The sequence below is a fragment of the Salmo salar genome, chromosome 01 (assembly GCF_965601325.2).
Source record: "Salmo salar chromosome 01, fSalSal1, whole genome shotgun sequence".
In the NCBI taxonomy this organism is placed as follows: domain Eukaryota; kingdom Metazoa; phylum Chordata; class Actinopteri; order Salmoniformes; family Salmonidae; genus Salmo; species Salmo salar.
Window position 1 is genome coordinate 88,912,684 of NC_138291.1, and position 23,917 is coordinate 88,936,600.

The 23,917-nt window shown below is 44.3% G+C and overlaps 1 protein-coding gene across 2 annotated transcripts in view; it reads right to left on the reverse strand.

Annotated features, from left to right (window-relative positions):
• LOC106609079 (C-Jun-amino-terminal kinase-interacting protein 4) overlaps positions 1–23,677 on the reverse strand; it is a 63,265-nt gene extending 39,588 nt beyond the window's left edge. For both annotated transcript variants that reach the window (XM_082977730.1, XM_014207478.3), the window contains exons 1-4: positions 23,041–23,677; positions 7,590–7,710; positions 3,271–3,341; positions 723–805 (exon numbers count right to left, since the gene is read on the reverse strand). In XM_082977730.1, coding sequence (XP_082833856.1) covers positions 723–805; positions 3,271–3,341; positions 7,590–7,710; positions 23,041–23,340 — 575 coding nt within the window. In that variant the 5' untranslated portion in view covers positions 23,341–23,677. The remainder of the gene's footprint in view (positions 1–722; positions 806–3,270; positions 3,342–7,589; positions 7,711–23,040) is intronic.
• Between the last annotated feature and the right edge of the window lie 240 nt (positions 23,678–23,917).

A 23,917-nucleotide genomic window follows, 5' to 3' on the forward strand; every position in this document is an offset into this window, starting at 1 on the left:
CCAAGCAAGTCTTCTTATTATTGGTGTCCTTTAGTAGTGGTTTCTTTGCAGCAATTCAACCATGAAGGCCTGATTCACGCAGTCTCCTCTGAACAGTTGATGTTGATGTGTGTCCGTTACTTGAACTCTGTGAAGCATTTATTTGGGCTGCAATCTGAGGGGCAGTTAACTCTAATGAACTTATCCTCTGCAGCAGAGGTAAATCTGGGTCTTCCTTTCCTGTGGTTTTTACAACTGCACTTGAAGAAACTTTCAAAGTTCTTGACATTTTCCAGATTGACTGAACTTCATGTCTTAAAGTAATGATGGACTGTTCATTGAGCTGTTCTTGCCATAATTACGGACTTGGTCTTTTACCAAATAGAGTCATCTTCTGCATACCACCCCTACCTTGTCACAACACAACTGATATGCTCAGAAGCATTAAGGAAAGAAATTCCAAAGAGAAACGTTTAACAAGGCACACCTGTTAATTGAAATGCATTCCATGTGAAGCTGGTTGAGAGAATGCCAAGAGGGTGCAAAGTTTTCATCAAGGCAAAAGGTGGCTACTTTGAAGAATCTCAAATATATTTTGATTTGTTTACTACATGATTCCAAATGTGTTATTACATAGTTGATGTCTTCACTATTATTCTACAATGTAGAAAATAGTAAAATATTGAAAAACCCTTAATTGCAGGTGTGTCCAAACTTTTGACTGGTGCTGTAAATGACCTTACCTTGATCTGCTTGTGCTTGTGTCCGAGGGTGTCTCCTGCTGGTGTTTGGTACGTTCCAAGTGCTCCATGTAACTGTGGATCATCTGCATAGGACATACCACAGGGAGACGGGGGGGGGGATTAGCTTGGACAGGGAGTATCCCTATTCAAATACATTGTTGAAAATGGCCATGATGCCTAGTGTTTCTTATGAGGTTTTTGTATCCATATACAGCTGGAACAGACAGCCTCCTGGCATGTGGGGTACAGCTGGAACAGACAGCCTCCTGGCATGTGGGGTACAGCTGGAACAGACAGCCTCCTGGCATGTGGGGTACAGCTGGAACAGACAGCCTCCTGGCATGTGGGGTACAGCTGGAACAGACAGCCTCCTGGCATGTGGGGTACAGCTGGAACAGCCAGCCTCCGGGCATGTGGGGTACAGCTGGAACAGACAGCCTCCTGGCATGTGGGGTACCATGTACAGCTGGAACAGACAGCCTCCTGGCATGTGGAGTACAGCTGGAACAGACAGCCTCCTGGCATGTGGGGTACAGCTGGAACAGACAGCCTCCTGGCATGTGGGGTACAGCTGGAACAGACAGCCTCCTGGCATGTGGGGTACAGCTGGAACAGACAGCCTCCTGGCATGTGGGGTACAGCTGGAACAGACAGCCTCCTGGCATGTGGGGTACAGCTGGAACAGACAGCCTCCTGGCATGTGGGGTACAGCTGGAACAGACAGCCTCCTGGCATGTGGGGTACCGGGTACAGCTGGAAGAGACAGTCTCCTGGCATGTGGGGTACCACGTACAGCTGGAACAGACAGCCTCCTGGCATGTGGGGTACAGCTGGAACAGACAGCCTCCTGGCATGTGGGGTACCACGTACAGCTGGAACAGACAGCCTCCTGGCATGTGGGGTACAGCTGGAACAGACAGCCTCCTGGCATGTGGGGTACCACGTACAGCTGGAACAGCCAGTCTCCTGGCATGTGGGGTACCATGTACAGCTGGAACAGCCAGCCTCCTGGCATGTGGGGTACAGCTGGAACAGACAGCCTCCTGGCATGTGGGGTACCGGGTACAGCTGGAAGAGACAGTCTCCTGGCATGTGGGGTACCACGTACAGCTGGAACAGACAGCCTCCTGGCATGTGGGGTACCACGTACAGCTGGAACAGACAGCCTCCTGGCATGTGGGGTACCACGTACAGCTGGAACAGACAGCCTCCTGGCATGTGGGGTACAGCTGGAACAGACAGCCTCCTGGCATGTGGGGTACCGGGTACAGCTGGAACAGACAGCCTCCTGGCATGTGTGGTACAGCTGGAACAGACAGCCTCCTGGCATGTGGGGTACCACGTACAGCTGGAACAGACAGGCTCCTGGCATGTGGTGTACCATGTACAGCTGGAACAGCCAGCCTCCTGGCATGTGGGGTACAGCTGGAACAGACAGCCTCCTGGCATGTGGGGTACCGGGTACAGCTGGAACAGACAGCCTCCTGGCATGTGGGGTACCACGTACAGCTGGAACAGACAGCCTCCTGGCATGTGGGGTACCACGTACAGCTGGAACAGACAGCCTCCTGGCATGTGGGGTACAGCTGGAACAGACAGCCTCCTGGCATGTGGGGTACCGGGTACAGCTGGAACAGACAGCCTCCTGGCATGTGTGGTACAGCTGGAACAGACAGCCTCCTGGCATGTGGGGTACCACGTACAGCTGGAACAGACAGGCTCCTGGCATGTGGTGTACCATGTACAGCTGGAACAGCCAGCCTCCTGGCATGTGGGGTACAGCTGGAACAGACAGCCTCCTGGCATGTGGGGTACCGGGTACAGCTGGAACAGACAGCCTCCTGGCATGTGTGGTACAGCTGGAACAGACAGCCTCCTGGCATGTGGGGTACCACGTACAGCTGGAACAGACAGCCTCCTGGCATGTGGGGTACAGCTGGAACAGACAGCCTCCTGGCATGTGGGGTACCGGGTACAGCTGGAACAGACATCCTCCTGGCATGTGTGGTACAGCTGGAACAGACAGCCTCCTGGCATGTGGGGTACCACGTACAGCTGGAACAGACAGCCTCCTGGCATGTGGCGTATTCAGCTGTCAACTGTGCCAGTTTCTAAAATCTAATTTCCTTCCATATTTAAAATGTCGTTCTCTATGCAGGCAAGAGTGGTTTGTTTTGGCGTCTGGGCCAATGTGTAATACATTATGGAAAACAAACTTTAGACAGACTGAGTTGAGGCAACATATTTAAAATGTAGGGAGTCTCTCTTAAGAATAGGATGCAATAGTCTGCAGACCTGGGTCTCAAACATATGTCATATAGTTACAAATACTTGAGTTTTACTTGATTTTAGTTTTCCCAGCACAATGGAAAGAATGGAACAGTCCCAATCACGGATGGAGTCAATTCTGAAAGTAAACTAAATTCCAATTCCACATTTTCCTAACTGAAAAGCATTGGAAGAGAATTGGAATTTCATTGTAATTTCTGAATTGATATAAAATTGACCCCAACACGCACTATAACACACTTCCCTTCCCTCCTCATACCTCGGTGTGCCTCTGGTGGAGGGCATTGTACTCTTTCTTCAACTCGGCTTCTCGTTCCTCCATTCTACCGACTGAAAGAGAGAACGTGTGATCTCAGTTAAAACATAACATGGTCAATGAGGCAAAATAACACTAACTGTTATAAAGAACATAGAAAAGCCTTTTGTGTCCAGTTAGTTAAAAGTGAATGCAATCTTGGAACATCAGTAACATCTGTCTGCGAACATCAGTAACATCTGTCCGCGAACATCAGTAACATCTGTGCGCGAACATCAGTAATATCCTTCTAAAAACAGGCTTCCAAGATGAGAAACCAAATAAAGTACCAAACTGCTGTCAGTTGTAGTAGCAATGCATGACCACCAGGTGTCATTCGTGCACTAGTAACAACACTGTCTGGCTCACTCAAACAGTCATGCAGAGATATTTTACACCGCTTTGGGTTAGGGGTCCCTGAGCAGCCATAATCCTGCCATGAGTAAAAACGTTTCCCTATGAAAAATGTCAGGAATTCTATGCCGTTTCATACACAAAGTCGTACCATTCATCACACACTCGGAAGCCATGTTTAAACTGTACGATAAAAAAAGCTCAAGCAGGAACCCAAACACACTAGCATACATTAGAATCAACTCTACTCTATTTCAGTATAACACATAGCTCTGAGCTCTGTAACTTAATCCACTGTAGGAAACTTGGCTGGCTTGGACTGTTTATAGTGAAAACACCATGACAATATCCTGTGTGAGTGTTCAGATGACTGCCCAGCCTAACTATGGTGGAATTTGTATTTGCAAGGCCCGGTGCCCTGGGTGGGTGGAGATTTCAATTAAAGGACCAATGGAATGGTCTAAAATTAGCTAACTCCGCCCACCCGGGCCATGCGAAACGAACTCGACCAATGCCTTCACAAAAGGCAGAATGTGTGAATCAGAGACACTAACCCAAGCAGGCATACCATCTGGTCACTGACAATGACCCTCCCAACACAGCGTGAGGTGTTTGTGTCAGTAAATGCTAACACAGTTATCTAAATCAAATCTGCTACCCCCCTTTACATTTCTCTATGATAGCACGGCTAACAGCGGACTGTGTTTTTCTGTCTTTGGCTCTTAGTGGAATATGATATAGGTCTGGGATTTGCTTCAGTAGAACACAGGCTTCAAACCCAGACCATCAGAGGTGGTTTAGTGAATGCCTAGCTCTGCTGTCTATGTGATTTGTGAGTTACCATGACAAGTGACTACTGGTAGACAAAGAGGAACCAAGTAGAGAATGAACAGACAGAAATAACCCTTAAGGAATTCACCTGCTGTGTGTGTATTGGAAAGTGGAAGTGTGTTTAGGGCTTGCGGTCTACTAGATCTGTCCTGTTCATCATCTACTCTACCCACACCTGATGAGCAATCTGAACTATGAGCTGGCCTCATGAGGAGTGTTCTCACATCTAAATGACTCAACACATGCGTATTACTGCTCAGCCTCTCCCTATCTAGTGAGTGAGATATATATTATATATATATAACAAACGGCTGAAAGAAGTGAAATAAAAGAAAGGAAGAGGTGGTGACAGGGGGAGAAAGACAACATTGGAGAGAACAAGGCCTGTGGACCTGGCGGTGAGTGTTGGTGAATATCAAGTCCGGCAGTGTGTGTGTGTGTGTGTGTGTGTGTGTGTGTGTGTGTGTGTGTGCACTCAGTCAGGGTCAGTTGGCAGAGCGCTATACATGTACAGTGGGGGGGGAAAGTATTTCATCCCCTGCTGATTTCGTACGTTTGCCCACTGACAAAGAAATGATCAGTCTATAATTTTAAATGGTAGGTTTATATGAACAGTGAGAGACAGAATAACAACAAACAAATCCAGAAAAATGCATGTAAAAAATGTTATAAATTGATTTGCATTTTAAATGAGGGAAATAAGTATTTGACCCCTCTGCAAAACATGACTTAGTACTTGGTGGCAAAACCCTTGTTGGCAATCACAGAGGTCAGACGTTTCTTGTGGTTGGCCACCAGGTTTGCACACATCTCAGGAGGGATTTTGTCCCACTCCTCTTTGCAGATCTTCTCCAAGTCATTAAGGTTTCGAGGCTGACGTTTGGCAACTCGAACCTTCAGCTCCCTCCACAGATTTTCTATGGGATTAAGGTCTGGAGACTGGCTAGGCCACTCCAGGACCTTAATGTGCTTCTTCTCGAGCCACTCCTTTGTTGCCTTGGCTGTGTGTTTTGGGTCATTGTCATGCTGGAATACCCATCCACGACCCATTTTCAATGCCCTGGCTAAGGGAAGGAGGTTCTCACCCAAGATTTGACGGTACATGGCCCCGTCAAATTATGTGGTGAAGATGTCCTGTCCCTTTAGCATAAAAACACCCCCAAAGCATAATGTTTCCACCTCCATGTTTGACGGTGGGGATGGTGTTCTTGGGGTCATAGGCAGCATTCCTCCTCCTTCAAACACGGCGAGTTGAGTTGATGCCAAAGAGCTCCATTTTGGTCTCATCTGACCACAACACTTTCACCCAGTCGTCCTCTGAAACATTCAGATGTTCATTTGCAAACTTCAGACGGGCATGTATATGTATTCTTGAGCAGGGGGACCTTGCGGGCGCAGCAGGATTTCAGTCCTTCACGGCGTAGTGTGTTACCAATTGTTTTCTTGGTGACTATGGTCCCAGCTGCCTTGAGATCATTGACAAGATCCTCCCGTGTAGTTCTGGGCTGATTCCTCACCTTTCTCATGATCATTGCAACTCCACGAGGTGAGATCTTGCATGGAGCCCCAGGCCAAGGGATATTGACAGTTATTTTGTGTTTCTTCCATTTGCGAATAATCGCACCAACTGTTGTCAACTTCTCACCAAGCTGCTTGGCGATGGTCTTGTAGCCCATTCCAGCCTGTGTAGGTCTACAATCTTGTCCCTGACATCCTTGGAGAGCTCTTTGGTCTTGGCCATGGTGGAGAGTTTGGAATCTGATTGATTGATTGCTTCTGTGGACAGGTGTCTTGATATACAGGTAACAAGCTGCGGTTAGGAGCACTCCCTTTAAGAGTGTGCTCCTAATCTCAGCTCGTTACCTGTATAAAAGACACCTGGGAGCCAGAAATCTTTCTGATTGAGAGGGGGTCAAATACTTATTTCCCTCATTAAAATGCAAATCAATTTATAACATTTTTGACATGCGTTTTTCTCTATATTTTTGTTGTTATTCTGTCTCTCACTGTTCAAATAAACCTACCACTAAAATGATAGACTGATCATTTCTTTGTCAGTGGGCAAACATACAAAATCAGCAGGGGATCAAATACTTTTTCCCCCCACTGTACTTCCCCATAAAGTGGTTAGTTAACCCGATCCGAGTCAAACACCAACTCAGCAGACCGGAATAAACTTACTTTGATGTGTGATGCAGAATTAAATTAAAGTCTCTATTGAAGACTGCACTTAGACACCCTCCAAACAACCCCCTTATAGACACCCTCCAAACAACCCCCTTATAGACACCAATTTTTTTTTACAAAATTAGACACCTCCGAACAAACCCCCCACCACTGCTGAAAATAATCTTAGGGGAGACACTGATTAAAGGTTCACAGCTCCAGTCCTAAAAGACAATGATTGATCAATTATGTAACTGATTGAGTATTATGGGTGAAATTACAAGATTATTTTATAATACCTTTATTGCATCAAATGGTTGTTTTATGCAACAGAATAAGGGGTTGTTAGAACGCTCATCTGTGGGTGTTCTACTGAGGATGGGCCTCTGGGAGATAACACTGACAGGAGATTTACCATGTCTTTTGGGTGACAAAACCTAAAGAGACTGCATTCCAGAGCACGAGTTAACGCTTCTGTTCTATAAGGTACCAGGGAGAGATGACCCCAGGGTCAGACCTTGGAGTCTACACAATGAGAACTGTTTTTACAGCAGATACTGTCTGCTGTGAATTATAAGTAACTTTCATACAAATCTTAACCCTTGTGACCCATTCTATACATCTGTTGTTCGTCATGTAGGTTGAAAGGGGTGTATCTTGGCTATAAAAATACCGTTTTCCTTTTGTCTCGGGGCTCTCAACGAATCATCTGAGGGTGATTCGTCGACAAGCCATCATTATCGTAGAGCACTCAATCAATTCACTTTATGTGTGTGTGTTGTATTGACCTGCTCCCTTATTAATAAGTGATTAAAGATTTAGTTTAAGTATAACTCTGACTTGTGTGACAAGTTTGTCTCTCCTCATTTGATAATAAAGAAATTAACCACCACAGTATGAATCTGTTCGTTTGTGTGTTTGTTAAGACTCACTCTGGTCTGAGTAGTTCCTGGTCTTGAGCTCCATTTGACGTGTGTGAGACTCCAGCATCACCAGTCGACCCTGAAGGTCCTTCTTCTCCATGTCCTGACTGTCCTCAAACACCATGTACCTCTACAGACAGACAGAGTTGTTAAAACACTATGTATAACACAATGGCATGTGTCCATGTGTGTTAAGTACTTGTGAGAAAGGTCATTGATCTCTAGCCAACAGACAGGACACATTGCTAGCTGTATGCATCATGTTTGTCAGATTCATTCTGCCACCACCTCCTGTGATCCTTAGAGACACACACGCACACACACACACACACACACACACACACACACACGCACACACACACACACACACACACACACACACACACACACACACACACACACACACACACACAGAGAAGTGAATTGCGAGAGACTAGGGACTGACTCAAATCTGGAGTGAGATCAATGAGACAAAACCCACCTGTCTGCCTGTGTGTGTGTCTGCCTGCAGCTCCATTCAGTGTGTTGTTTTGTGTGTGTCTGCCTGCAGCTCCATTCAGTGTGTTGTTTTGTGTGTGTCTGCCTGCAGCTCCATTCAGTGTGTTGTTTTGTGTGTGTCTGCCTGCAGCTCCATTCAGTGTGTTGTTTTGTGTGTGTCTGCCTGCAGCTCCATTCAGTGTGTTGTTTTGTGTGTGTCTGTCTGCAGCTCCATTCAGTGTGTTGTTTTGTGTCTGTGTAACAGGTCTGAGGTCAACATGAAGAGTCAGTCGGTCTTCAGTTCCATTCAGTGGATGTCAGACAACAGGTTCAGAGCGCCAGCTCCTTGGTGCCCACACACACCAGAGTGTGTGTGTGTGTGTGTGTTGTACTGACAGATCAGTGTCCGGCAGTAAGTCTTCTTGTTGTTATCCATTAGAGCTCAGCACCAGTATCTTCAGATCGACAATTGTTGTAGTTTTTCCGTTGATGGGAATGAGAGAATCTGTCTGTAACTGGAGAACTCTCTCTGCCGCTGCTAGCAAAAACAGGCTGAGGAGTTATGACATAACCTAGCGAGACATAAACCCTCCCAACACATACTGATCAACTGTCTACTTTTTATTTTATTTTATTTTAAATAACCCTTTTTTCCCCCCAATGTCGCGATATCCAATTGGTAGTTAACACAATGCTCGCTTAACCCGGAAGCCAGCCGCACCAATGTGTTGGAGGAAACACTGTACAGTCGTGGCCAAAAGTTGAGAATGACACAAATATTCATTTTCAAAGTCTGCTGCCGCAGTTTGTATGATGGCAATTTGTATATACTCCAGAATGTTATGAAGAGTGATCAGATGAATTGCAAAGTCCCTTTTTGCCATGCAAATGAACTGAATCCCCAAAACATATTTCCACTGCATTTCAGCCCTGCCACAAAAGGACCAGCTGACATCATGTCAGTGATTCTCTCGTTAACACAGGTGTGAGTGAGGACAAGGCTGGGGATCACCGTCATGCTGATTGAGTTCGAATAACAGACTGGAAGCTTCAAAAGGAGGGTGGTGCTTGGAATCATTGTTCTTCCTCTGTCAAACATGGTTACCTGCAAAGAAACACATGCCGTCATCATTGCTTTGCACAAAAAGGGCTTCACAGGCAAGGATATTGCTGCGAGTAAGATTGCACCTAAATCAACCATTTATCGGATCATCAAAAACTTCAAGGAGAGCGGTTCAATTGTTGTGAAGAAGGCTTCAGGGCGGCCAAGAAAGTCCAGCAAGCGCCAGGGCCGTCTCCTAAAGTTGATTCAGCTGCAGGATCGGGGCACCACCAGTACAGAGCTTGCTCAGGAATGGCAGCAGGCAGGTGTGAGTGCATCTGCACGCACAGTGAGGCGAAGACTTTGAGGATGGCCTGGTGTCAAGAAGGGCAGCAAAGAAGCCACTTCTCTCCAGGAAAAACATCAGGGACAGGCTGATATTCTGCAAAAGGTACAGGGATTGGACTGCTGAGGACTGAGGTAAAGTCATTTTCTCTGATGAATCCCCTTTCTGATTGTTTGGGGCATCCGGAAAAAAGCTTGTCCGGAGAAGACAAGGTGAGCGCTACCATCAGTCCTGTGTCATGCCAACAGTAAAGCATCCTGAGACCATTCATGTGTGGGGTTGCTTCTCAGCCAAGGGAGTGGGCTCACTCACAATTTTGCTTAAGAAAACAGACATGAATAAAGAATGGTACCAACACATCCTCCGAGAGCAACTTCTCCCAACCATCCAGGAACAGTTTGGTGACGAACAATGCCTTTTCCAGCATGATGGAGCACCTTGCCATAAGGCAAACGTGATAACTAAGTGGCTCGGGGAACAAAACATCGATATTTTGGGTCCATGTCCAGAAACTCCCCAGACCTTAATCCCATTGAGAACTTGTAGTCAATCCTCAAGAGGTGGGTGGACAAACAAAAACCCACACACTCTGACAAACTCCAAGCATTGATTATGCAAGGATGGGCTGCCATCAGTCAGGATGTGGCCCAGAAGTTAATTGACAGCATGCCAGGGCAGATTGCAGAGGTCTTGAAAAAGAAGGGTCAACACTGCAAATATTGACTCTGCATCAACTTCATGTACTTGTCAATAAAAGCCTTTGACACTTATGAAATGCTTGTAATTATACTTCAGTATTCCATAGTAACATCTGACAAAAATATCTAAATACACTGAAGCAGCAAACTTTGAGGAAATTAATGTGTCATTCTCAAAACCTTTGGCCATGACTGTGTCAGCGTGCACTGCACCCTGCCCGCCACAGGAGTCGCTAGAGCGCGATGGGACAAGGACAACCCAGCCGGCCAAACCCTCCCCTAACCCGGACGACGCTGAGCCAATTGTGCGCCACCTCATGGGTCTCCCGGTCGCGGCCGGCTGCGACACAGACTGGGATCGAACCAGGATCTGTAGTGACGCAGATAGCACTGCGATGCTGTGTCTTAGACCTCTGCGCCACTCTGGAGGCCCTTCAATGGTCTACTTCGCAGCTTAGAGCAGTGTGTGACACACCCACCCTCAAAGAGCAACTGCATACCACCTAGCTTATTACAAACATACAGTAAAAGAGCTGAACCAGCCGGTGACAGTTTAGAGACCTGTTAGAGTGGTGTTGAAGGCTTTGGGTCTGGCCCAGCACCAACACACCTGACACTAGATTGAGGTGAATCCGGTGTTATAACACAAGGCTGGAACTAAAGTCTGCCCTCATTTACCGCAGACACACGTAAACAGTCTTGAGTCTTGTGATCATAGAGCTGTGTGTGGATGAAGGGCTTATCGACCTGAGCCCATCGGGTGGGATGAGCAGTCATCTGCTACGGGATTGACTCACCCGAGTCCCCTGCTCTGCCGGAGGCCTACTGGAACAAATAGGCTCTTCTCTACATGAAGGCAACTTTCTGTGTCAGAAAGCAGATGAAGGCATTCCTCAGAATGCCTTTGACGAACATTAAATCATTAGTTTGGCTGCAGGTGTATTCAAGGCCCTGTTCAAATGGTTAGGAAACCATAAGAACAGCATGAGGACGAGAGGGCAAGAAAGAGAGAAATGGATTAAGAAAACGATGTGGGAAGGTATGAGAGAGGGTCTGAAGGGCAGTAAAGAAAAGACAGACTTCCTCACAGTAAACTCCAAGTAAAACAGCAAATCTAATAAGAGCATTAGGCTACATGAGGCCTGGACTGGACAAGAGGGCTGGGAGAGCAGCAAGGAGGGGGACTTGATCTGTCAACAACACTAAACACAAGGCTGCTCGTCACATATGGTTTTAACTGTCATAAAAGCATAATACCCAACATCAATCCCTAGAATCTCACCCCCTCTTCCTAATCCCTTAGACTCCCCCCCCCCCCACACACACACACACTTTCTCCGTGCTGCTCATCATATGACCCATAGTTGGGTGTTCATAAGACAACGCTCCAGAGAAAGAGTTTCTCTAGTCTCCATCTACCTCCTCTTCCCCCTCTCCTCCTGACCATGCATAATGCTCCCTTTGTCCCTTCACACACACACAAACTCTCCCTCTCTCTCTCTCACACACACACAGCGCTCTCACACACACACACACAGCTCTATCACACAGACACACACACGCTCCATCTCACACAGCTCTCTTTCTCTCTCACACGCACAAAGTGCCCCAGTGTATCCACATTATATTGACGGGGAGTTTTATTAAGTGCACGGAGTCTTCTTTGGGTTGCTGCCTGGGTAGAACAGGGCAGCTGGGTTAGCAGGATGGCGCTGCCAGAAAGGAGATCAGATATCACAGATCTGGAAGTCACTAAAAGGGGTCATGCATCTGTGGTTGGCAAGATCCTGAAGAGTTAGATTTGAGGGTGTTTATTAAACACGCAATCAACTTAAAATATTGTGTTATAAATGTGTTCCTTGGTTTGAGGGTCAAGTGTGTGTGTGAGTGTGTGTGTGTGTATTGTGCGTGCATTGATGTGTCTGGGGTTGGAGCAGGTCACAACACGATCTGTCAGAGCGTCTGTGAACTTCCAGTGAGACAACACTATAAGAACAAACATCATGTGAACAGGAACACGAAGACCTTTTCACTTTCAACAAGTCAATAACAGCCAGGGGGTATTCAATTAAAGCCCGTTATCATTTTTTTAAATCCCAATTGACAATAATATGAAATCAGAACTGGCTCAACATCAAACATCCCGATCATTGTCCAAATCAACAAACACAATATGAATGGTTTAGGCTGTGAAATTCAACTGTGGGGCTAACTTCATTTCAACTGATGAATCTGGTTCAATACCTGGTCGGTTACACAAGTAGGTTAATTGAAACAGCACGTCGTTTTACAGCAGAAATTTAGGTCTAATCCAGAGAGCCACGTTGGTAGTCCTGGCTCTCTGTATGTGGTGTGTGTGTGTCAGTCCTGACTGCTCCTACTCATCCTGGGTACAGATGCAAGAGAGTAAGAGCTCCTGCCTTTAACAGGCCCATAGCTTAGGGAGGGTCTGCTCTGTTCACCCTCTCATCAGCTAACTACAGCAAAGTAGGGGCTGACCGACTGTGGGGTTTGTTTTAGTACAGTAGTGTGACAAACTGACAGCTGGACTAGAGCCTGGGTTTGACGTAGTGCTGGGCGATAAATCAATAGAGGTAACTACTTCCCTCAATAACGATATAAAAACGTTTAGATTACTTTTTCAACAATGTCGATATAGAATAATTAGGTACAGCAGTCCATTTCACCTCTGTGATGTAGCAGGAACGTGCGGAAAAGTGACAATATGCACGTGGAGAGGTATACGCCCACTAAAAACCACTTAGCACCTCGAGTGATGGAGGAGCCACTATTAACCACGAAAAATGTGTAATTTAGGCAAAAACAGTGGCAGTAATAGCCATGGAGAAGAAGCAGCTTCCCTCGAAGAAATTATTGATAAAAAAGGGTCCAAATGTTTCAGTTATTTGGAAGTGGTTTGGCTTTTTGAAGTCCGACAAAGAGCAGAGCAAATCATGCCGTAGACAGGTGGCTACCAAGTCTGGTAATACGACAAACCTTTTTCACCATCTGAAGCAAAATCACTCTTTGGAAAATGCATAAAGTTTGAGTTTGCGCTGCGATATTGATAAACGCCCCTCAAGCACCAGCCAATCTAGGGATGTTCGCCCGAAGCAGTCAACACTGACAGCGTTTATACCCTACAAGCAAACATCGAAAAGACACAAGGACATCACAAACGCTAGTATGCATTGCATTGCTAAGGACATGCTACCAATTAGCACAGTCGAAAAGTAAGGTTTCAAGTGGCTTATCAATTTAAATTGACCCCAGGTACGTGCTCCCTGGCCGCAAACATTTCTCTCACATCGCACTGCCTAAACTACGCCGAGTGTAGGGAAAAAGTTGAGGAACAGCTCAAGACAGATTTGATGTATTTTGCTACTACTACCGATCTGTGGTCTAGTCGCACATCAGAGCCTTAAATTAGCCTCACTTTCCACTATATTGACAGTGGAATCTTCGTAATAAATGCCTTCAAACATCATACTTTCCAGATGACCACACGGGTGAAGCTATAGCAGAGGGGCTCATTGACGCTCTCGCCTCCTGGGGACTCAGTCAAGACAGACAGGTCTGAGTTACAACGGATAGTGGTGCGAACATTGTGAAGGCGCTCAAATCAAATGGACCCCGACTGCAATGTTTTGGACATCGTCTGCACTTGGCCATTGGTAAGTAACCTTGTCAATTGTGTATATTGAAGTGATTGGATAGAATAAACTAAATGTGCATTTTTTTTCATCAAGTGATTAAGTTAAATATTACATTTGTACATAACTAAAGGGATTATTGTGATTTTAATATTTTATTAAAATGTCTTGATTTCTCTTACAGAGAGTGGGTAGAGACAAACGTGTGGATCAAGCAATTGGTGTGTGTAAGAAAGTGGTAGGTGCCTTTCCCTATTGGTGGAAAATTAGAGACCTGGCAGTTGATCAAAAAGAACACAACCTACACAAGTTGGTGACAGAGCCACCTACCAGGTGGGGATCACATCAAAAGATGGTGCAAAGAGTACTGGAGTAGGAGAGAGCCATTTCACAGGTCTTGTCCAGTGACAAGACGACCCGGCACTTAGCTCCCACCTATACAGATATAGATGTTCTTGAGTCCATCAACCAGGCATTGACCCAACTCCTAGAATTCACAGATGCTCTGTCTGGTGAGTCTTATGTCAGTGTGTCTTACCTGAAGCCAGTACTATACCTGTTCAATACAGAGGTCAGGAAACAGGGCTCACCCAAACCATCAAAACAAATGATAAATATGATGACCTAGCCACAGATGACCTCCTGGACATAGCCTCGTTGGTCGACCCTCGGTTGAAAACACATTACATCAAACAGGAGAAGGTGGGCCACATAAAAGCAAGAGCTGTCTCAGAGATGGTCAATGAGGGACATGAAAACCCAAACCCACCTTTTAAACATTATTTGATTAATATCGTGATAATGGACAACAACAAAAAGTTGCTTTTCTTGCAAAAATAAGGACATTTCTAAGTGACCCCAAACACACCTGTTCAAAAGTTTGGGGTCACTTAGAAATGTCCTTGTTTTTGCAAGAAAAGCAAATTTTTTGTCCATTAAAATAACATCAAGTTGATCATTAAATAGTACCTGCAAAACACCAGTCTCAACATCAACAGTGAAGAGGCGACTCCAGGACGCTGGCCTTCTAGGCAGAGTTGCAAAGAAAAAGCCATATCTCAGACTGGCCAATAAAAATAAATGATCAAGATGGGCAAAAGAAACAGCCACCGGACAGAGGATCTCTGCCTAGAAGGCCAGCATCCAGGAGTTGCCTCTTCACTGTTGACGTTGAAACTGGTGTTTTGCGGGTACTATTTAATGAAGCTGCCAGTTGAGGACTTGTGAGGCATCTGTTTCTCAAACTACACACCAATGTACTTTTCCTCTTGCTCAGTTGTGCACCGGGGCCTCCCACTCTTTCTATTCTGGTTAGAGCCAGTTTGCGCTGTTCTGTGAAGGGAGTAGTACACAACATTGTACGAGATCTTCAGTTTCTTGGCAATTTCTCGCATGGAATAGCCTTCATTTCTCAGAACAAGAATAGACTGACAAGTTTCAGAAGAAAGTGCTTTGTTTCTGGCCATTTTGAGCCTGTAATTGAGCCCAAATGCTGATGCTCCAGATAATCAACCAGTCTAAAGAAGGCACGCTTTATTGCTTCTTTAATCAGAACAACAGTTTTCAGCTGTGCTAACATAACCCTTTTGCAATTTTCTAATGATCAATTAGCCTTTTAAAATTATAAACTTGGATTAGCTAACACAACATGCCATTGGAAGACATGAGTGATGGTTGCTGATAATGGGACTCTGTACGCCGATTTTTTTTTTTTTATCTGCTGTTTCCAGCTACAATAGTCATTTACAACATTAACATTGTCTACACTGTATTTCTGATCAATTTGATGTTATTTAAAAAATGGACAAAAAGTTATTTTCTTTCAAAAACAAGGACACTTCTAATTGATCCCAAACCTTTGAACGGTAGCGTATATCGTGATAATTTAGTTGCCATATCGCCCAGCCCTAGTTTGACGTGTCTATAAACCTGTGAGAAACTGACACAGCTGGCCTAGAGCCTGGGTTTGACACGTCTATAAACCTGTGAGAAACTGACACAGCTGGCCTAGAGCCTGGGTTTGACACGTCTATAAACCTGTGAGAAACTGACACAGCTGGACTAGAGCCTGGGTTTGACACGTCTATAAACCTGTGAGAAACTGACACAGCTGGACTAGAGCCTGGGTTTGACGCGTCTATAAACCTGTGAGAAACTGACACAGCTGGCCTAGAACCTGGGTTTGACACGTCTATAAACCTGTGAGAAACTGACACAGCTGGCCTAGAACCTGGGTTTGACGCATCTATAAACCTATTCGTCACACATCCACTGACTAGTAGGACAAGGACGACTCCTGGAAAGTTCGCTTCAGATAAGTGCAAACTCGCCCCGACCTCGGTTTTCCAGCCCCAATTCAATGACATGCTTTTTTAGTCGCTCCTGATAACCGCTGTGAACTGACAACTGGGATATGGTGGAAAAGGCATGAGTGTGCTGTGGATCTGACAAATGACATAACCCTCTGACATCATCCTGAACCGGTCCGTGACCTCAGGATGTCTTGAGGAATGTGCCCCAGGAGTATCCTGGGCAGAGAGAGGAACTCAGGAAGTCTTGTTTTCACAGGAATTTCCTGCCTGGCCCTGCTCTCTTCCCCTCTCCGTCTGTAGTGAAGAGTAACAGTCCATCTCGGAAGAGTTCCTCTGGGTTCAGCTCTGGGAGAGACCAGTGCAACACTAGATTTACTGAGACTGTTTGGGTCTGTCTGTTGCTTGAGTCCCAATAGTATTGAATGGGTTGTAGAAGTACTTGTGACCGGGGTGTTCATCTGCAGTGTTGCTCACTAACTGAGAACCATCATGTCTCTACTTACAGCCTAGCAGGTGTCTGGGTTTTTACAGTCCTGCGAATGTGAATGGGTTTTCTAGAGCCTAACGAACAACATGACTGAGTTAGCCAGGCCTGTATGTAAAGCAAATTAAGCAGACGCAGTTTTCAACCTCGAAGTAAACACCTAGGCATCACACTGGTATAGAATTTAACATTGGACTCATGCTTTTTCTATTTGTTTATAAAGTGCTTATGAAGTACTTTCCCCGTTTATTAACTACTTACGAACCGTCTCGATTCTTGTTGTAATTCCACATGCCAATGAACTGCAACTCTGAGGAGAACGTCAAGAGCAGTGCAAAGCAAATGACTGGAGGGACACACACACACACACACAAACACACCACACACACACACACACACACACACACACCTGTCCCTTCCCAGACCTACCTAGTGTGCAAATCATGACATGTCTAATAAAAACTAGGCCTACATACTCAGTGTACTACAAGAGCTCTCAGTATTGGTGGCTAATGGCAGAGAATGCCGTGACAAGACAAAGTGAGAGATAAGTCGCAGATTTGGAACATTACACTGTGACCTTCAAATGTTGTCTAAGTGGTGTTATTTGGGAGTTAACACGAATAGTGAATGAAGTTGAAGGGCACAGGACCACACACAATCCATAACCAACACTACAAAAGAGGTCTCCTAAACCATGCTCAGAGAAAGCAAAACACATTTAAAAACAGGTCAAGCCAACAGCATTGCTGCTGTCAACTGCTAAACAAGGATCACCTGATCTGTAAATTAACCCATCTATAGGAGAGGAAAGGAGCTTTCAATTTGGCGGTGTGGTGGCAGAATTTAGGGTGAGCTGTTGTAACTTCAAGGGATATGTTCTGTGTTGTTATGCTTTTCATAGACTCCTGGTATGTCTGCAGCCTAACACAAGGCCATTGTGTTCTGGAACAGTTGCTTTTATTCAAAGAACTGTTGTGCAAATGATATGATTGTATTATCACCTCCCACTATATAAGGGACATGTAACCATTTCTTCTTGGAGTTCATCCCTGTGAAATCAGAGATAGAGCTCCCCTTGTAGCTGCTTGTGTTAAAGATTATTCTATTATATCATTGAATAGTCTTTGCCTTAATCTTTGGATCGAATTTTCCACAACAGTAGTTATGGGAATAAAGAGAGTTCAACGACACAGACGGGGGTTGGGGGGGGGGGGGGGGGGGGTGAAATACAACCACACTAGAACAGCGTGATTATAAAGAGACAGAGAACAAACATATGGATAGCCTAGTGGGTGAAAGGCAGAGAACTGGGGGAGAGAGAGAGAGAGAGCAACAGGGGGACAGAAAGAGAGTAGTAGATAGACTGCATAATGCGTTGGTGGCAGAACAAACAACTGTTCAGTTGCAGCAGGAGAGCGAAAGAGAGCAGTCTGAAGCTAGGAGGATATGTCATCTGGATGCAACAGCTGATGACAAGGTTACACATAATATTATGGTTGTGACAACATTACTGTACTTCAGTAATTTACACCATACAAATGGAGCTCCACCTAAGGGGAATGACAGAAGATGTACTATATTACCTGTCAACATATTTAAGGCAAGGTTTATATGACCCCATTTCAAACAGCCCCTTATTTACCACTTTCTAGCAGGTAGGTGTTGTTAAATGGAAGTGGTCATGAGTTTACCTGCAAAATGCAGAGAACCATTCACACAGACCCAATACGTGTATTTTGGTTACAGTGTCTGTGAAAATAAAGATTTTGGTTTAGCATACATTTTAAAGTGAAAAATCTGAGTCTCAGCATCATTCAGGCTGTGTAAGAGCTATTTGACCAAGAAGGAAAGGGATGGAGTGCTGCATCAGATGACCTGGTCTCCACAAATCACTCAACCTCGACCCAATTGAGAAGGAAAAGCAGCCAACAAGTGCTCAGCGTATGTGAGAACTCCTTCAGGACTGTTAACCTGGTTGAGAGAATACCAGGAGTGTGTAAAGCTGTCATCAAGGCAAAAGGTCGCTACTTTGAAGAATTGTAAATATATTTAGATTTGTTTAACACTTTTTTGGTTACTACATGATTCCATGTGTAATTTCCTAGTTGATGTCTTCACTATTCTACAATGTAGAAAATAGTAAAAATAAAGAAAAACCCTTGAATGAGTAGGTGTGTCCAACCTTCAGACAGGTACACATACATATAAAAAGGTTTGTCATTTGCAGACGCTCTTATCCAGAGCGAGTACATATATTTTCGTACTGTCCCCAGTGGGAATTGATCCCACAACCCTGGCGTTGCAAGCACCATGCTCTACCAAGTGAGCCACACAGGACTCCTAAATCCCAATAAATGACCATGCCTGCTTTTTATACCAGCCTTTTCATATCTGAAAGGGGTAGGGGGTAAAATAAATGGAAATGAAATGCCACCTAAAGACCTACTCATGATTCCTGCATTTTCACAGACCCTGTAACCAAAATACAGGTATCAGATCTGTGTGAATGGTTTTCTGCTTTTTGCAGGTAAACTCATGAACACTTCCATTGTTTAACACTTCCCTAATTTGAAATGCAAACTGACCCCATTGTTTTACACCCCCCACCAACTCACCAATTTGCCAGTTGCCCCTTTTTATACATATCAGTAGGTATGTATGAATCAAAATCAAATTTTATTGGTCGCATACAGGTTTAGCAGAAATGCTTGTGTTTCTAGCGCCAACAGTGCAGTAATATCTAACAATACACACATTTAAAGTAAAGGAATGGCATTAAGAATAAATAAATATTTGGACGAGCAACATCGAAGCGGCATAGACTAAAACAGAATATAATACAGTATATACATATGAGTAGTGCAAAATATGTAAACATTAATAAAGTGACTAGTGTTCCAATTATTAAAGTGGCCAGTGATTTCAAGTCGATGTATATAGGGCAGCAGCCTCTTAAGTCCAAGTGATGGCTATTTAACAGTCTGATGGCCTTGAGATAAACTGCTTCTTTCAGTCTCTCGGTCCCAGCTTTGATGCACCTGTACCGACCTTGCCTTCTGGATGGTAGCGTGGGTGAAAAGGCAGTTGGTCGGGTGATTGTTGTCCTTGATGATCTTTCTGGCCTTCCTGTGACATCGGGTGCGTTGGGCAGACCACACCACCTTCTGGAGAGCCCTGTGGTTGCGGGCGGTGCAGTTGCCGTCCCAGACGGTGATACAGCCCGACAGGATGCTCTCAACAGAATATGTTACAATCCCTGATGTCTCTCTTGAAGGAAATCCTCGCCCTGAGCTCGTCAACTTTATTATCCAGAGCCTGAACATTAGTGAGTAATATACTCAGAAGCAGTGGGTGGTGTGCACGCCTCCTGAGTCGGACTAGGAGTCCACTACGAATACCTCTTCTCCGCCAGCGGTGTTTTGGAGCAGCCTCTGGAATAAGTTCAATTGCCCTGGGGGTACAAACAAAGGATCCAATTCGGGAAAGTCGTATTCCTGGTCGTAATGCTGGTGAGTTACCGCCGCTCTGATATCCAAAAGTTATTTCCGGTTGTATGTAATAACACAAAACATTTGAGCTAGCAATGTAAGAAATAACACATAAAAAAACGAAAAACTGCAAAGTTGTTCATGGAGCAAGAATAACGGCTGCCCTATGTTTCAGCGCCATCTTGCTATACCTGCAACAAAGTGATAAATAAGGGGCTGCTTGAAATGGGGTTATAAACATGGCTCTATCAATATATATATTTTTTTTTTTTTTTTTAATTTATTTTTACACAATATAACACATCTTCTGTCTGAAATGGGTATAGGTGGCTCTTCATTTTCCATGGTTTTTACACATTACCACTTTCAGATATACAAAAAAAAGCTTGTATAAAAATTGGGCATAGTAAATTCGTGGGATTTTGGTTTGTATATGAAAGGGAAAGAGAGTAGGAAGTCAACCAGATAAATGTCTCTAGCCAGAAAGCTTGAACCTAGCCATACTTATTGCCATGTTTGCGGTTCCCTTGTGAAATTGGGCTACTTTCAAAACAATGTTGTGGGTTGCGGGTTTTTGGGATACTTCTAAATTGCACTGTGGCCGCCATGGCATTTCTCTTAAAAAAATAAAAGAATATAACCTGCTGCTGCTGACTATCAGGCAGTGAGGTAGGCTGTTACTGAGTGAGTGTTGAGAGCACTGGTTGAGACTGCTGCAGCGGGCAACTGATTCACAAAGATAGAGCAGCACTCGCACACATCATGGCAACTTCTTGCCAGTTGTAGGTAGGCTATTTACATTGGTCATTGTGGAGACACTTATTTTCAAATCTTTTTCCATAAAACATATTAAAGCGTAAGAACTGATATAACGGCAACAAAGCACTGGAAAACGACTTTAGGCGCACTAGAGCGCTTTAGATAAATTCGCTCAGAGGTGGTATAAATAAACTGCATTCTAATGTCAACATTTCTTATGGAAAACCATATCAAGCATAGGGTTTTATGCATGCTCAGTTCTTGGGACTTGAGTCCTGCACGAGTAAAATTTGAAATGGAAGTTATGTTACGTGCTTCTGTTATGGGGGGAAAAAATCCACAAAAACTGACGTTAAATATGGAGAACGATAGTTTTTCATCTGTTGGCCATCCAGTAGGCTATTAATAGGCTACTGTAGCCTACAATTCGATACAATAAATATGTTGAAATTACAATATCACTGGAGTCATTGAAAATCAATTTGTGACACTTGTGTAACCTACCAGAACTGGCAAACAGATTTAATAAATAGCTTATAACTTCAGTTTGTTGTTGTAGCCTTGTGTTATTATGATATTATTAATAGCCATGTTTAATTAAATTGGAAGTAATCAATTGTAATCATGGTCAAAGCTCTATCGCAAATATATCATTCTCCACATTTAATGTCAGTTTCATTGTGGACTTTTCCCTAAAATGAGATACTGGGATATCAGGAGCCATAGGCTACCTGCATCTAGCTCAGCAAGCCATGGCAAAGTTGAATTGCAATTATTAACTCAGATTTTAGTCAGTAGCCAGTCTATGCCTATTGAAATGCATCACTCGCAAATAGGCAATTTGTAACGGGTTGTAGTCTTAACATCTGGCACATAACAGCACAATTGCCAGAAAATTGCCAAAGACTCATTTTTTTTATGTCTGTCCAACTTTTATCACTCAAACTCTCCTGTCGGATGGATCTGTAGTTATGTACATGCAAACTGGATTTATTTACAATTATAAACTGGGTTGTTTGAGCCCTGAATGCTGATTGGTTGAACGCAATGGTATATCAGACCATGTACCATGAGTATGACAAAAAATGACCTTTACTGTTTTAATTACGTTGGTAACCAGTTTATAATAGCAATAAGGCAGTGGTTTGTGGTATATGGCCAATATACCAGGGCGTTGGGCTGTGTCCTAAGAACAGTCCTCAGCAGTGGTATATTGGCAAAATACCACACCTCATCGGGCCTTATTGCTTAATCATAGAAGTCAAAACAAGATAATCAACATCCATTGATGGAAAATGATCTAATATGGACAAATTATATTTTCTCTTCTGACATTCTTAAACTCACTGTAATTATTATTTTAAAGGAAAACCACATTTTGCTTCTTAGCCTACTTCGTTGCAGCGATATTCCTTCCTAATTCGCTCATAGCATTATCGAAAAAGGGTTTCTTGGATAAATGATGCCAGTCTTTTGGTTTCTTGGATAAATGCCAGTCTTTTGCTGCAGAAAAATAATGTTGGGCTTGTTTTCCCGGACATGTGAGCCGTTTTTGATGGGTCATTGGGCTACACATTTTTTGCTAGACCTGGCAACCCTGTTTACAGCTATCTGGAGCTGTGACCTAAAAGGAGTCAGCCGAGACCCACCACTCCGTCCTGACCGGAGTGGTGGGTCTTTTATATGAGAAACATGTAATTCTCCTTGGGTGAAGCTGTATTTGTATAGTGTAAATTATTTAAGTACAGTAATGTGTCACCGGCCATAATATTTGCAACAGTGCTAAATGAGTCATGTGTATCAGCTGTTGCAGCCAGATGACAGTATCTTCCTAGCTTCAGACTGCTATAGCTTTAAGGTTAGCTTACAGGCTACTAACATTGCCATAGATTGCATGCATGCTAGCATATTAGGGGATTAAAGCTAGCGAACAAACAAGCGAATATATAGCTAGCAAATGGTTCGCAAGTTCTCCTAAGAAACATGCACTACTAGGTGCAAGTTATCTCAAATTGGAAAACTTACTAGCTACATACAGTATTGGGTACAGTATGTATGCGCTGCTTGTTGTGGAATATTACTTGTGCTTGAACTGTCAAAGCTAACTTAAGTGGTCTAGCAGTTGGAAGCATGCAAAGCTTTTCCATCAACGAACTCTTGTCCTTTTCCCTCTTTGACAGTCGAGGACTCAAACCCACCTCTTCTGTAGATTTTCTGAGCGATTTCTCCCGTTCATACTGGGTAACAAGTTGTTCGTTATCCTCTTTCAGAAGCTCCAACTCGACTTCGTGCTCCTGGTTGTCCGCGAACACTGCGTCCAAGTTCTCCAACACTGCGACGACGAGCGGCATGAGTTCTTTCACAACGTCCTCGTCGTACTGACATATCAACCGTTCAAACTCTCGGTAAATTGAGCTCGCCAGACCCGAAACCCGTTCAGACATCATCGCCGAACTGCCAGAGTCGTCCTGGTAAAGAACTCCATCGTCCAACTCCATTTTCTTGTCCCACTCTCTTCTCGCCAGCTAGCGGGCTAACAGCAGCCGAGGAAAACGTTACGCTACTTGTGAAAGCCTGCCAGCAGCAACCCACCTTATAGTTCTGTGGTGCAGCGAGACCAAATAGTGTCCCTAAAATATAACCGCGTTACCATTAGCTACGGAGAAGATAAACAATAGTAAAATGAACGACTTTCAACAAGTTGCGGTCCCTTTCTCCTATGGACAGTTGACTTACAAGGGTGCTAAATAGAAAAGTATCTTGCTTGCTACTTGGCTCCGCTTTTTAGTTACCCTCTCGACTTCCCAACAGATGAGCTTCTGTGTTGTTGACTGGCCCCCGTCATGGTGACGTCACATGCTAAAAGAGGGCTGGGCATGAGGGGGGAAAATTTTATCATTTTGGATATTTTGGAAACATTTTGTAATTTGTGCCAGTTTTCATTCACATCAATATTGGTCATATCTGTAATTGGCCATCTTTATTCAATGTGCCTCATCAATGTACTGTTGTTTTAGCTCAACAGGTAGTCTAAAAAATCTGCTTCGGTACTTTGCAAATGTTTGATAAATAACG